At 42.7% G+C, this 16,196-nt stretch overlaps 1 protein-coding gene across 1 annotated transcript in view; it reads left to right on the forward strand.

Annotated features, from left to right (window-relative positions):
• LOC126281749 (furin-like protease 2) overlaps positions 1-16,196 on the forward strand; it is a 710,013-nt gene that overhangs the window by 551,002 nt on the left and 142,815 nt on the right. Inside the window, 1 exon segment of the mRNA XM_049980936.1 lies at positions 7,217-7,539. Coding sequence (XP_049836893.1) covers positions 7,217-7,539 — 323 coding nt within the window.

A 16,196-nucleotide genomic window follows, 5' to 3' on the forward strand; every position in this document is an offset into this window, starting at 1 on the left:
CAGCCTTCTCTTCCCTGTCGTTCCCGACTGCCGTGCTGGCGCTTGACGTTACATCATAACAGGATCAATGCCCCAACGAAAAAGGTGTTTTCACCGACATTCTTTATGCCACCGCCAGTCCTTTTCGTGGCTATTCGTAGAAACTGTGTATCTGTACCGTTCTTCTCGACCACCGATAAGAAAACAACATCATTTAATGCTGGTTGTCGCGGTTCTTACATCCATTGCAGAAACGTGAAAGAAAGCGTAAAATGTGGGTAAGAGAGGTTATGACGCCCCCCTACTCATCATATGACACTGGGCATAATTGTGGTGCAATCTGGTGTCAATGTGACATCATTAACCCACCTTACACATCGCGGGAATTTCTGAGCTGTTGCCTTTTTTCCGAATATGTCGACACCTTCGCGCTGAAGCACCATTGCGGAAGGAGACCAAATTTCAAGTCTCTGTGTCGCAATGGGAGACAATTACTAGGTTTGGAAATGAGGACCTTTTGATTATGTGGTGCAGGGTAGTTTCGCAAGTGTAATTTTGCTGTTTAAAAAGTCTTGAATTTATTGTTTTACTTCGTGCACAAAATACTAGAAAAGAAGACCTGAAATTAATTAATAACCTATTATACGTAAAAAATATTTAGTAAGATGTGGAATAGAGAACATGTAAATATGTTCCTGTAACACCGAGAAAATTTTGCTGCAGTGATACCGTAACTCCTGAGATTGATTGTGATCTCTGAGAAAAGGGTTTGTCGTACTGTGACACCGGACCTTCGACAAGGCACCCTGCTACTACTATTTGTGTTTGTGAAACTAGTGGATCGAAGGAAGTTGTACACAACGACGAGATGGTAGTGGACTATGCAGTGTGGTTACAGAGCAGGATTACCGTCGTCTTGTCAGCATGGCCATAACCGACAATCTGTGTCGACGATCGACTGTTAGATGTCCTCTCCTGATTGCTGGGCTAGTAGCACGCACATTAAAGCGCCGGTTTCCACTGACCAGAGACCCCCAACAGCAGTAATGGAAATGAGCGCGTGAATGCTGTCGCTTCCGAGCTGTGTACCAAATATAGTGTTTCCCGTCGAATACTGCTTCAATATGTGATATAGTGGCAGCCGGATACGGTGTTGGGCGCTACCTTATTGAACGCAATCGGGCTGACACTGTTATTGAGCGGCGTAGTTGATATAAGCCCAGTGTGGTGGTTTGGGGGGCCATTGGCTACAACATGCGATCCCGCCTCCTACGCATTGGGGTCAGTGTTTGCAGCAGTCGCCCCTCCTGCTGGCAACATCGCATGCTCTATTTCACCACGACATTGGCCTGCCACATGGTGCACGAGGGATGCCACTGCTTCCCTGACCAGCTCATATGTTTCACATGTGGCACAGCGAACGTGTCTGCTAACTGGTCAAACGGCAAATTGTTCTATCTGGTCCTGTTGCAACTGTTGACGATGATTTCTGGACGTAGTGCGTTCCTCAGTCTCGTGTCCATGACATCTCTGATTCCATGCTACGACTGCTATAGGTTCTGATGGCAGCACTTGGTGTCTGCCTTCACACCATACTGATTTGTCTCTGTAAAAGTTCACGTCAAGTTCTGTAGTTCCAGCTATTTTTGCAATATGGTATCCGTATTGTGTGGATTAATTTTCGATGTAGCATCACGTTTCCTTCTTGGTCTCACAATGTTCACAAACAGTAGTCTTATACGTTTTTGGCTTGTTGACGTCACAATGAAAGACTTTCGTATAAGCACAGGCCTTGATGAAATTGTGACCCAGACGTGTGCATTGCAGCAGTGAGAGACGCCGTTGAAAAAGTAATTTTTTTTTTCTTATTGATTTGATGACTTCCGCCATGAAATGCCGTACTGTGCGAACCATTTAATTCCGGAACCTCGCTGGAACCTTACATCCTGAATTACTTGATGGATGATATTCCTCTCTTTCGGTACAGTGCAGTTTTTATCCTCTTAAGTTCTGTCTAGTACCATGAAACTTAGTCGATAATATATTAACACATTTTCGAACATTTCTATAAGGTGTGGCTAATGAAAGTGGCCCAGAGTCCATGGTGCATAGAAACACAGCAGAGGAAAGGAAATACAATACTAACCTTATTATAGCAGATGTTGAAAGTGACCACCATTCGGCTCTTGGCTCCTTTGGCCATTTGTCAGCAAGCTGCTGAAGCAAATGGAAAATGGACTGGTGGTACTGCTGCAATCTCATCCGAAATGTTCTTTTGCGTTTCTTGAAGGCTATGAATTTCGTTGCGATACACGTTAGACTTAACGGTTCCTCTTACAAAGTAATCATACACACTAACAGATTTAAGTGATCTGCGTGACTAGGTAGGGGAGCGACAAGACTGACCTCAGCTAACAACTCTGTAAGATTGTGTAAATATGCTCCAAAGGTCGGCCGGCTCTGTGAGCAGTTGCTCCATCCTGTTGGAAGTAACTGTTGGTCATCTCTTGGTCTTCTCCTCCCTCGTTAGTGCTGCCACAAATGATATCAAAATGATGGCAATGTAACGCGCCGAAGTCAGCGTCTGATGAAAGAGGATGGGACCAATAGTGCAGAATGCAGACATTAAATAAAAAACTGCACCCTTCTGATCACGCAATGATATTTCGTGGAAGCTGGGCAGATTCGCTGCTGCCCAGAAAATTTGATCCTATGAGTTGACACAGCCTTGCAGGTGAAATCAGGCTTCACCAGACATAAAGAACAGATCCGTGTCCAAGCTCTTTATTATTAGTGTACAGCCACTCACAAAACCGGAGGTGCTGAGGAGCATCTGCTGGTTTTAATACACGAACAACAGACACTCGATAGAGATGCATATGTAGAGCCAGGTGGAGCATTCGTATGCATAACCTCGCCACACTGACAAGGTATTCAGTATATTGGAGCCCTCCGCGACCCAGATCGTCCTTTAGCAATTCGAGCAGTGCATAGGTTTTTGTAGGTGGCAGGAAGTTAACTCTGAGATAATGTTTAAATTTGATTTTTCCTAATGTCAATGAAATGTTGCCGACATATGAGAGAAACGCTCTTGACTCGAACCGCGCCTTCTCCTCTTAATCGTATGGGTAATCACGTTTCCTCTTCTCTGAAGCTTTGCTGATCTGACGTGGAGACGGAGGCCCGTAGTCTGTAATGGGTGGTGGCAGGTAGACGCCTACATTATACAGGTCTATATGTATGGAAGTGCTCTAAACAGACTGTCAAAAAGATCAGTCCACTTTCCGATTGACCGAGATGACCATAAATGGCAGTCAACCGCCCTTCTCCACTTCCCTCATACATTGAATATTCTCTTGGACTGAATTCAGATGATGCAGTTCTTGACCGTGGGGATACTACAGGCATGTATCCTACATATCGTCAAAAGGCTTTAAGTTTCAGTTCTGCCGAATCCTGAGATACTCTTTAAGACGGGAAAATTTCAGGACTCACACCTTGCACCAATTGACACTGTCGAACGCATCCACCGGAAGTGCCTTACGTTCTAGGGGGTCGATTAAGGTGACGCTGGATTTTTGAATAGATATTCACGATTTTTTCAATAAAATCTGAAAACAACAAATTCCTTATAAAAATGTGAATCCCGAATCACAACTAAAATTCATGGCAAAATTCCTACATACTACAGTAAAAAGAACGACAACTCACAAGTTACATTAAAGTATAATATAAAATGTATATTTCATGAGCTATAGCTTCCGACAACTTTAAGAATGTGTTTTGAGAAAAACAAGAGATGTAAGTTTTAACGTCTGTTTTTTAACTTTGAAACTGGCCAAACCTTTTATCGGGATTGACAGCGCTGTACAGTCGGCTACTTGTCGACGATGTCGAAACATAGTTATTTTGACGAACTTATTTGGATTAGGCCTAACTAGCTGCCGCTTAGCAATCGAACCGTTCTTCGCAAAATTGGTATTACTTTTTAACGTTTTCTATACGTATAAACACTTTTGTTTGACGCTTCTCAAGCACTCAAATTTTGCTTCTTATAAAAAACAAGTGAACTGACAAGCAGGCGCTGGAAAACCATTTGCTTCCATGATGTGTACCGTGAATAAATCATGTTACGAAGAGAAATGTACTGAATATAGTATTATAGTCGATAACAATATCCTCTGTGACACTGTCCGACACTAACAGGACCCCTATTCCGTAAGTAGCTACTATACTATTATACGGACTATTGTATTAAACTGAAACGCCAAAGAAAATGAAATAGGCATGCGTATTGAAAAGCAAATAGAATACGGCGCTTCGGTCGGCAATGCCTACATAAGACAATAAGTGGCTGGCGCAGTTGTAGATCCGTTACTGCTGCTGCAATGGCAGCTTATCCTGATTTAAGTGAGTTTGAGCGTGGTATTATAATCATCGTACGAGGCGTGGGAGACAGCATCCCCGAGGTAGCGATGAAGTGGGGATTCTCCGGTGCGACCATTTCACGAGTGTGCCCTGAATATCAAGAATCCGGTAAAACACAACAATCTCTGACATCGCTGCGGCCAGAAAAAGATTCCGCAAGAACGGGACCAACGTCGACTGAAGATAATCGATTAACCTGACAGAAGTGCAACCCTTCCGCACATTTCAGTGTTGGAACATCAAAAAGTGTCAGCGCGCGAAGTATTCAACTTAACATCATCGATATGCGCTTTCGGAACCTAAGGCCCACTCGTTTACCCTTGATGAGTGCACCACACAAAGCTTTAAGCCAGGGGAGGCTTAAAGCTTTGGGTGGTCAACAACGACGTTAGACAGCTGATGAGTGGAAACATGTTACCTGTTCGGACGGGTCTCGTTTCAAATTGTATCGAGAGGATGGACGCGTACGGGTAGGGAGGCAACCTCATGAATCCATGGACCCTGCATGTCAGTGGGGGACTTTGGAGGCTGTTGGAGGCTCTGTTATGGTGTGGAGAGTGGGCAATTGGAGTGATATGGGACCTCTGACACGTCTAGATATATCTATGACCGGTGACCCGTACGTAAGTATCCTGTCTGGTCACCTGCATTCATTCATGTCCATAGTGCATTCCGACCGACTTGGACAACTCTAGCATGACAATGCGACACCCCACACGTCCAGAATTGCTACAGAGTGGCGCCAGGAACACTCTTCTGTGATTACACACCTCTACTGGCCAACAAACGCCCCAGACACGAACATTATTGAGCATATCTGTGATACCTTGCAACGTGCTGTTTAGAAAAGGTCTCCACCGCCTCGTACTCTTACGGATTTATGGACAGCCCTACAGGATTCAGGGTGTCAGTTCCCTCTAGCACTACTGCCGACATCAGTCCAGTCCTTGCCACATCGTGTTGAGCCAGTTCTCTTGATCGTGGTGGCCCTACGCAATTTTAGGCAGGTGTACCAGTTTCTTTCGCTCTTCAGTGCACATCCGTTCCATTCGAGGGCTCGGATACGCCAGACCCCTTTGGAGTAGGTCTCAGTTTTAATATTTATGGCACATTTTATATACACTACTGACCATTAAAAATGCTACACCACAAATATGACGTGCAAAAGACGCGAAATTTAACCGACAGGAAGAAGATGCTGTGATATGCAAATGGTTGGCTTTTCAGGGCATTCACACAAGGTTGGCGCCGGTGGCGACACCTACAACGTGCTGACATGAGGAAAGATTCCAACCGATTTTCATACACAAACAGCAGTTGACCGGCGTTGCCTGGTGAAACGGTGTTGTGATGCCTCGTGTAAGAGGAAAAATGCGTACCATCACTTACCGACTTTGATAAAGGTGGGATAGTAGCCTATCGCGATTGCGGTTTATCGTATCGCGACGTTGCTGCTCGCGTTGGTAGAGATCCAGTGACTGTTAGCAGAATATAGAATCGGTAGGTTCAGGAGGGTCAAACGGAATGACAGGCTGGATCCCAACGGCCTCGTATCACTAGCAGTCGAGGTGACAGGCATCTTATCCACATGGATCTAACGGATCGTGCAGCCAGGTCTCGATCCCTGAGTCAACAAATGGGGACGTTTGCAAGACAACAACAATCTGCACGAACACTTCGACAACGTTTGCAGTAGCATGGACTATCTGCTCGGAGACCATGGCTGCCGTTACCCTTGACGCTGCGCCACAGACAGGAGCGCCTGCGATGGTGTACTCAATGACGCACCTGGGTGCACGAATGGCTAAACGTCATTTTTCGGATGAGTCCAGGTTCTGTTTACAGCATCATGATGGACGCATCCGTGTTTGGTGACATCGCGATGAACGCACATTGGACGCGTGTATTCGTCATCATCAAACTGGCTTATCACCCTGCGTGATGGTTTGGGATGGCCATTGGTTACACGTCTCGGTCGCCTCTTGTTCGCATTGACGGAACTTTGAACAGTAGACGTTACATTTCAAGTGTGTTACGACCCGTGGCTCTACCCTTCATTCGATCCCTGCGAAACCCTACATTTCAGCAGGATAATGCACGACCGTATGTTGCAGGTCCTCTACGGGCCTTTCTGGATACAGAAAATGTTCGACTGCTGCCCTGGCCAGCACATTTACCAGAACTCTCACCAACTGAGAACGTCTGGTCAATGGTGGCCGAGCAACTGGCTCGCCACAATACGCCTGTCACTATTCCTGATGAACTGTGGTATCGTGTTGAATCTGCATGCGCAGCTGTACTTGTACACGCCACCCAAACTCTATTGGCCTAAATGCCCAGACGTATCAAGGCCGTTATTACGGCCATATAGTTTCTCAGGATATATGCACCCAAATTGCGTGGAAATGTAATCGCATGTCAGTTCTGGTATAATATATTGGTCCGATGAATACCCGTTTATGATCTGCATTTCTTCTTGGTGTAGCAATTTTAATTGCGAGTAGTGTAAATTATCTGTAAAAATAGACTCTCTATGGAACATTTAAAGACAGTAAAAAAGAAATAGTCTCAAGAAAAAAGAAAAAAAGAAAAAAAAATTCTGCCCTGCTCTACTGCTGTAAGTCTTGATTCCATTAGCATCCACAACGTCAGAACAACCTCACTGGTTCATTTGCTAGTACGCTGCTATAATTATTAAATTTTGAAATTGTCGCATGGCCTGGTTTTCGCCTGGAGTAGCCTCTGTCAGAAGAGTCCGCACAGTGCCGCGGCTGTAACCCGGGTGTTGTGTTTCGCTGTTGCGCGGCAGGGAGCTGGAGGCGTCGGCGGGCGCGAGCCTACGCGTGCACATGGACGTGTCGGGCTGCACGGGCTCGGCGAGCGAGGTGCGCTTCCTGGAGCACGTGCAGTGCCGCGTGTCGCTGCGCTTCCTGCCGCGCGGCAACCTGCGCGTGCGGCTGACGTCGCCGGCGGGCACGGCGTGCACGCTGCTGTCGCCGCGGCCGCGCGACCTGCTCAGCGCCGCGCTCGACGACTGGGCCTTCCTCAGCGTCCACTACTGGGGCGAGGCGCCCGGCGGCCGCTGGACGCTCGACATCCTCAACGCCGGCTCGCGCAGGGCCACGCAGCCCGGTGAGTCACCTCGCTCTGCGCCCTGCCCTCGACCGTTGTTACGGAGGAAACCTGTCCTCCGTCTTTGCGCCTCTCTCTTCTTTTTATTATTATTACTTTCTTCTGTTACAGCAACAATAAAATTACCAGTCCATTTCTGCCTTAGCCCTTGCGACGGGTCAGGCTCTTATCGCGCAGTTTCCTTTCCCTGAAAGAAAATCCACCTACCTCGTTTCTTAGGTAGTTGCTGCACTCGCCTCTCCTGATAGCAGCTACTGGAAAAATTGCAGAAAAGCAGTGTTGAAGAAACTGCAATTTAATAGCCGCTCACCGGAGGCCGCGATACATGTTTGCTGAAATACAATCTATGAGCAATCTTCCTAAATAAATTGAGTTATTGGAATGGTAGTAATTGTTTACTCAAACGAGAACGCGAAGTTGGTAATTCTATTTAAGCTCTTTATTGTCTTTAAGCCTGATCATCAGCCCGCTAATCTACGTTTGAAGAAAGTTCAGTTCACAATTCTATCCACACTCAAACCCCGCCAGAATTAGCTTTCAAAGTTACGGAATTTACTTAACTGCAACACAGACGATTTTCTAACATACACGTTTGCAGTCGATGTTCAATAATAGTTCGTTTTTTAACGTTAATGCTCGCCATAAGCACTTAGTAAAAGTTTACGAAGTACCGCCACGCTTTTAATTATTAAAGTTACTCGCGTCTTTCGCGGAACGAAAAGTCACAACTCGCTCAAACTCACACTACGCGTTACTGGACTCTTCCAGTCTCAAATCGCACAGTACCGAACCGATGAAGCCGTTTTATGACTTCATTTTACACATTATTCTCGAGGACACATCAAGCATGTCTCTTCTCGATCACAGTTCCTTCGCGACTCCTCATCCACTCGCGACTCACTCTCCTAGTCTGCTAACCGTCCTCGCATCTCATTGGCTCACACATCACACAGCCAATCAGAATTAACTCTTTGGGTGCGCCTCGCGCCAACATCTAGCACGCACCAGTCATGACTTCTGAATCATTTACGTCATGATTTCTTGTTACACAAAATTTACTGTATAATTTAACAAACCGAAAGGAAAACTAGACTTTACTTTATTTCCAGAAATTATTTAAATACTCGCGAACGTTCTGGCTGCTTGTACAATACCATACACTCTTGGACATCCGACATTCACTAAGATGGGGAACCACTGGCGACTCTGTTCCCACGGTTACATCGTCTGAACACTTGCGAGTTCCAACCTAGATTTTATACACTTGCAAAGAATGGCGAATGTCCCTCTTTCATTCACTCAGGCACACTCATTCACTCTCACCTACTCATATAAAATAACTGTTCACAAAAATTCAAAACATTTATGGTTTTAACAAAGTTATAGGTGAATTTCTAAAAGTAAAATTCTCAAAATAAATACAAAAGCACGGAAGGTGATTTTGTTTCATAGTTGGATGGTCACTGAAGGTGATCTATACATAATGGTATTTATTTAGACTCGAAAATTGTAGAAATTTGCGTTTTCTGTAAGATTTTTCTAATTTCCAAAATATGCAGGTTTCAAAGCTCAAATTTGGATGACTTATTTTTATTCATAACAGAAACTAGTATATTAACTTTTAATTTCCTCAGGTTCCTCAGTTAGAAGTTATTAAAGATGAAAGTTCCACGTTATACACGCGGCTAGTTAGCGCACAGGTCTTACATTCTCACGGTACAGACATGCCATATGGTCGTGACGTCAGACGAACGGACACCGGTAATCTGCCCGCTACAGCACATATGCTAATCTGATGGCTACTTTACAGTCTGTCTACATTTCACAGTAAATATTTGATAGAAAACTGTGCGCTCGCACTAGTTGCGACGCCACACACCTCCTGAGGAAACTAAATTTTTTCATTCATGACAAACTTTTAGTTTTCTAAAAAAATTTCTATTAAAGATTTACTCAAAGAGCTATTTAACATTTATAGTTCCTGTACATCAATCATCCACTTATACCTAGGGCTGACGATCTACAAAACATCTTATATCTAAACATGCACTTTTATCATCATTCAAAAAAAATTTTTCAGATTACAAAATTCTATTTACAAATTCCTGAAAAAGAAAACAAACCTAAATACTATCTTGATGTACGTCACACGCACACTAACACTACTATCGCTATTGTGAGCGTCACTTTTTTACCTCTTACACTTAAGATTTTGATAGCACTCGTAGTTCGACCGGGTCCTGCTTGGGAGGTCCATTTCAAGTCTCGTGCTACCACCTCTGTTTACTTCGGCGCACCTGAAACATCAGCTGGCCTCAGTTCCCTTTCTAACTGCTACGTCTTAACCTACAGCAGCGATAAATGACGCTATCTGCTTGACTCTAAAGTCTCATATTTTTGATAAAATTTACTTTACAGTATGTACAATTTTCAAATTTTTTTTTTTTTTTTTTTTTAAATGAAAAGTGAATTGACTTTCCTAATGCAGTACCGAAGTGGCACATTTACTCTTTAATTACTTCTTCATCTCATAATCAAACAAGTTATGGTGACATAAGAAATACTAAGAAAAACAATTCCTACAAATAGTTCACAAATACATAATAAATCTCCGCCAGCACTGGTGACTCTCCAGTTCCTGTACAATACACAACAATATAAAATATACACAAAATTATCAATATTACAATTCTGTCTCCAGGCAATCTCCTGTAGTCCTGTATCATAAATTAAACACTGAAAAATACATATTTACTTATTCATTTATCAACACTACAATCCTTATACTAATCTCTACGACAATCTTGGGGAGCTTTGTGTGTCTCTGGTCAAAAATGGAATCGATGTCATGGGTACTTTCCTCATCTCACATATCTGGAGTTACTTCAATTTCTTGTCAACATCAGGTTTTCTCTAGTCACATTCGGGTTTAATTTACAACTCTCATACTCATACTTCACACACTCAGGTTAGTATTTGTTAAAGCGTTTCCTACTAATCTGCGAAACCTCGTTACCCATACTTTCTAACATACATCCACCTCCTGAGTTACCAACGTCGCCTCAGCTCTGTTTACATTCGTAGCCTCACTTCCTTTTGTTTACAAACATCTCCTCTGTTTACCAACAAACGCCACCTCTGGTTACCAACATTAAGCTTTTTATTTACTCACCTTCGTAGCCTCACTTTTTCCTAATATCGAGCTAGCCAAACACTATGCTCATTCTTTCTCCTTTTCTCACATATTTATCTTCATTTGACAGTCAGTCCTGCTGCACTGTCCCTTTAACTTAACTTCCTTTACCCCTTTGACAGTCAACCTTGTTGCACTGTACCTTTACTCATTTTACCACTAAATCACCTCCTGAGGCTCTGACTTCATTGAACAGACAGTTTTGCTGTACTGCTCCATTTCCTTTCCTAAACATTAGCTTAATGCTACGTCTTAACATATCGTTCTGTTACTTAACAAACAGCTTCAATGTTCGTCACCATATTTTCTGAGGCTCTTACATTTCTTAGTTATTTTACCTTTCTAAGGGCATTACTCACACCTTAGGCCAAACATTTACTTTACTGAGACTTATTACTTATCTGAGGTATCTGAATCCTTTTTGATTTTCTCTTACACTCATTCCTTACGCTTAACCTATACTGCACTGAGGTTCTTTCCTACTCATTACTTAACACTTTATCACTTAAAAACTACGATAGAGAAGAAGGAAAGACGATAGAATTTTAGTTCTGAATGAAAGAAGAGGTAGGTTGACAATACGGAAAAGAAAGTGGAAGAAATATTGTCAAACGACTCGAGACCTAGTGCTCGTCACGCACTTAGCTCTGCAAAGAGTGCAAAGCTCTCTGAGGTATCTACTCACTCCTGGCCACGTCTCTCTTTAGTAATTTCTCCTCGATCCTATTTCTGACACTCACAAGCTCAGACGGATCCTCTACTTTTTTTGCCACTGTACTCATTATAGCCCTCCAAGAATTTCTCTGTTTTACAAATACATATAGGAAAATCATTCTGCTCAGGATCCTCACATAGCTGCTTACCGATGAAAGGTATAGTAATTAGTTTACCCTTAATTTTTACCATAACATCATTGGTAGAAAAATTCACCCATCCTTCATATTTATTCAAAAAGTCAGCCCCCACCAATATGTCTACACTCAGTCCATTTATAACTAAGAAGTTCTGTCTTATTTCTACTTCCTTAAATGCTATGGGTAGAAACACTTCCTGTTTTACTGTCTTCTTAGTCTTACCGGTTGCTACTACAATGTTCAAGCCACTTACTGGCATCTTAACAATCTGTTTACTGTTAGGGAGTTCATTTACCAAGTTCTGGGATACTGCACAGACTTCCGATCCAGTATCTATCAAACATTTAACTGGTTCATTTAATACTCTTAGCTCTACTATCGGTTGCCCTAAGTACTCTTTATTTATTTTGGGTTCTGCTTCCTCCAATAAATCTTGCACAATTTCTCTCCTTTCGAAGCCTGTCTTTTGGGTGGCAATCACATTCACACTTACAGGGTTTATTTCATGCTTATTATCACCCTCAATTCTAGTGGCAGCTCCTATTAGCCTATCCACTATTGCTAAGTCAAAACATTTTTCCAATGTTTCCCCCTCTTTCTCATTAACCTCCTTTTCTACGACCCTATCCAAGGCGTCGTCATTAACCTCTACCTCCTCCTCTAATCTATCCTCTTCTTCGTAACTATCTACAACATCAATTATCTTATCAAGCACAGTCACAACCCTGCCATTATTACTGTTCTCACCCCTATCCGACAGCTCTTCATTAGTTTTACTGTGCATAATGTCTTTCTGATTATTACCCTTATAACTAGTACTTAGTTCTTCAATAAGTGGCTTCTTATGATTATTCTTACAGTTAATTGGTTCATTAACCTCCACTTGACTTAAAGCTACTATCTCTGTCTGTTTTACGTTATCCTCCCTAAATTTTGTAGCAACAACATTTATGTTAGGTGGTCGTTCAGGCTGCTTTCTTATGAATGGTTTTGCCAGCGGATTTAACTTTAAACGCTGTTGCCTACGATCGCCAGCACACTCGTAGACAATTAATGGTTTTCCGAGCGCGGTGCGTCATCACTATGCCTCCAGCTGACCGCCTCACCTCCTGACATCTGTCGGCCGCTGTCATACTGCTCGCGTTCATTGAACCTGTTAACATATGTTCTTCCTCTACCACGTGAACTGCCACGGTATCCGCCGCCTCTCTGAACACCCATCCTATTAATGTTTACATCCGCGCGATTGTCATTCTGCCTAGCAGGCGGGCGATGCTCCCTCCTCATGTTTTCTTCTTCTTTTTGGACGGATTCAACCCTTTCTAAATACTGTACGAACTTGTCAATGTTATCTCGGGGCGCAGATATGATCTTAGTTTTCCAGTTCCACGGTAGCTTATTTTCTACCCCTAATATGATCTGTTCTGTTTCTAACTTATTACTAAGGTAGGACAGAGTTGCTACCCACCTTTGAACAAATCGTTTGATGCCCTCTCTCTTGGGGTCATACTTCTCTCCCGACCAGAACCGATTAAGAACATCCATCTGCTTTCTCTTTCCCCAGTATTCCTCAAAGAACGCTAATTTAAATTCTGACAATTTCGCGTATTTTTCAGAGGCTAAATTCCCCCATACTCTGGCCTCTCCCATCAAATTTGAAGTGATAAAGCCTATCTTTTGTTTATCGCTCCATACTTTCGGCAAAACGTCTTCAAAATCGTTCCAATATTCTCTGGGGTGCATGTTCTTACTTGGGTCAAATTTTAAAAACTGTCTGTGGGTAACATACGCAACCTCGGTAGATTCAATTATTCCACTGGAAATTATACTACCACAATGGTTAGAAACACACTGTTCTACTTTGGTTAGTCTGCATTCATGCCCACAAAGTTGCTCATTCACACTTTCACTGAAATGGCTTATGTGAGTCTCTAAATTATTGACCTTATTTACAACTTGCTCTCCAAGTTTCTCACACCGAATTTTGGTATCATTTACTTTACATTCTAAGGCGGCATGATTAATTTCATTGGAATTCTCTACCACTTTTATGTGCTCACATACTTTATCTAATTCTGCATCAACATGGGATTTAAATTGCTGTTGATCCTCAGTAACCTGTTCGATTCGTGTCTTCAATTCACTTTGCACTTGAACAATATTTTCTGTACATTCTAGTTTAACCTGCTGTATTTCAACATTTACTTTACTACTGAGCACTGCTAAATCTTGCTTCCAACAGTCTCTGAGATCGGATATTTTGGAATCTAAATCAGCGCCCATTTTAGTCATCTCATTACTTAAATCAGATCCTAATTTAGACATTTTTGAATCCATTTTACTTGACATATTAGTTTCCAATTTTGACATACTGGAATCCATCTTACTTGACATATTGGAATCCAACACGTTCATCTTAGTTAATAGATTCATCAGCATACTGGCGACATTATCCTTCGCCCCCTCATTTGCTGATACAATGTCCCTATTAACATTAACTACCGGCATGGGTAACTGTAACTCACTGGGCACTGACATATTTGGATCTGACTCCAAACTATAATTAACATAGGATGAATCAGTCAAACTACTACTGAAATTGGGTTGAGACACGTCTAAACTAAAATTCATGGGGTCATTTTCCCCTGTCTCCATCCGACTATCACAACTTAGTTCCGCCTTTTTGTCACTTGGTTGAAACTCAGCCATTTTTCTCAGTTTGACTCCACAAACACACAAAGTTTTCAAAAGCACTGTACTTAACTTTGTGCTTCGGCGTGCTGCGTTGCTGCTAGATGAAACTGCGGGTCCGTTCACCATACACTGCAATGCTGTACCAGTTTCCGGGCCCCCGCTCGAATCAGCGCTGCCAACTGCCACTGCTGTCGTCGCCTCTGCGTAGTCTCCGTAGCTCGTCGTCTGCCAGACGCCGTCGTAGACTGCTATTCCAATCGGCGCGTAGTCACCGAAAAATTCTTCTGTTCCGTACAACACATTACAGTTCACGGACACTTTCACTGTCCTTCCTATTCACGTGGCGATATCAATTTGTACGCTACACAGTTCCTACACATAGCGAGCACTTCTGTATTGTCCGGTAATTGTCACTACTGCTTTTTTTTAAATTCACTGGAATTTACTATTTTTATTTCCCGGGCCGATGCACCACTTGCGACGGGTCAGGCTCTTATCGCGCAGTTTCCTTTCCCTGAAAGAAAATCCACCTACCTCGTTTCTTAGGTAGTTGCTGCACTCGCCTCTCCTGATAGCAGCTACTGGAAAAATTGCAGAAAAGCAGTGTTGAAGAAACTGCAATTTAATAGCCGCTCACCGGAGGCCGCGATACATGTTTGCTGAAATACAATCTATGAGCAATCTTCCTAAATAAATTGAGTTATTGGAATGGTAGTAATTGTTTACTCAAACGAGAACGCGAAGTTGGTAATTCTATTTAAGCTCTTTATTGTCTTTAAGCCTGATCATCAGCCCGCTAATCTACGTTTGAAGAAAGTTCAGTTCACAATTCTATCCACACTCAAACCCCGCCAGAATTAGCTTTCAAAGTTACGGAATTTACTTAACTGCAACACAGACGATTTTCTAACATACACGTTTGCAGTCGATGTTCAATAATAGTTCGTTTTTTAACGTTAATGCTCGCCATAAGCACTTAGTAAAAGTTTACGAAGTACCGCCACGCTTTTAATTATTAAAGTTACTCGCGTCTTTCGCGGAACGAAAAGTCACAACTCGCTCAAACTCACACTACGCGTTACTGGACTCTTCCAGTCTCAAATCGCACAGTACCGAACCGATGAAGCCGTTTTATGACTTCATTTTACACATTATTCTCGAGGACACATCAAGCATGTCTCTTCTCGATCACAGTTCCTTCGCGACTCCTCATCCACTCGCGACTCACTCTCCTAGTCTGCTAACCGTCCTCGCATCTCATTGGCTCACACATCACACAGCCAATCAGAATTAACTCTTTGGGTGCGCCTCGCGCCAACATCTAGCACGCACCAGTCATGACTTCTGAATCATTTACGTCATGATTTCTTGTTACACAAAATTTACTGTATAATTTAACAAACCGAAAGGAAAACTAGACTTTACTTTATTTCCAGAAATTATTTAAATACTCGCGAACGTTCTGGCTGCTTGTACAATACCATACACTCTTGGACATCCGACATTCACTAAGATGGGGAACCACTGGCGACTCTGTTCCCACGGTTACATCGTCTGAACACTTGCGAGTTCCAACCTAGATTTTATACACTTGCAAAGAATGGCGAATGTCCCTCTTTCATTCACTCAGGCACACTCATTCACTCTCACCTACTCATATAAAATAACTGTTCACAAAAATTCAAAACATTTATGGTTTTAACAAAGTTATAGGTGAATTTCTAAAAGTAAAATTCTCAAAATAAATACAAAAGCACGGAAGGTGATTTTGTTTCATAGTTGGATGGTCACTGAAGGTGATCTATACATAATGGTATTTATTTAGACTCGAAAATTGTAGAAATTTGCGTTTTCTGTAAGATTTTTCTAATTTCCAAAATATGCAGGTTTCAAAGCTCAAATTTGGATGACTTATT

The sequence above is a fragment of the Schistocerca gregaria genome, chromosome 7 (assembly GCF_023897955.1).
Source record: "Schistocerca gregaria isolate iqSchGreg1 chromosome 7, iqSchGreg1.2, whole genome shotgun sequence".
In the NCBI taxonomy this organism is placed as follows: Eukaryota; Metazoa; Arthropoda; class Insecta; order Orthoptera; family Acrididae; genus Schistocerca; species Schistocerca gregaria.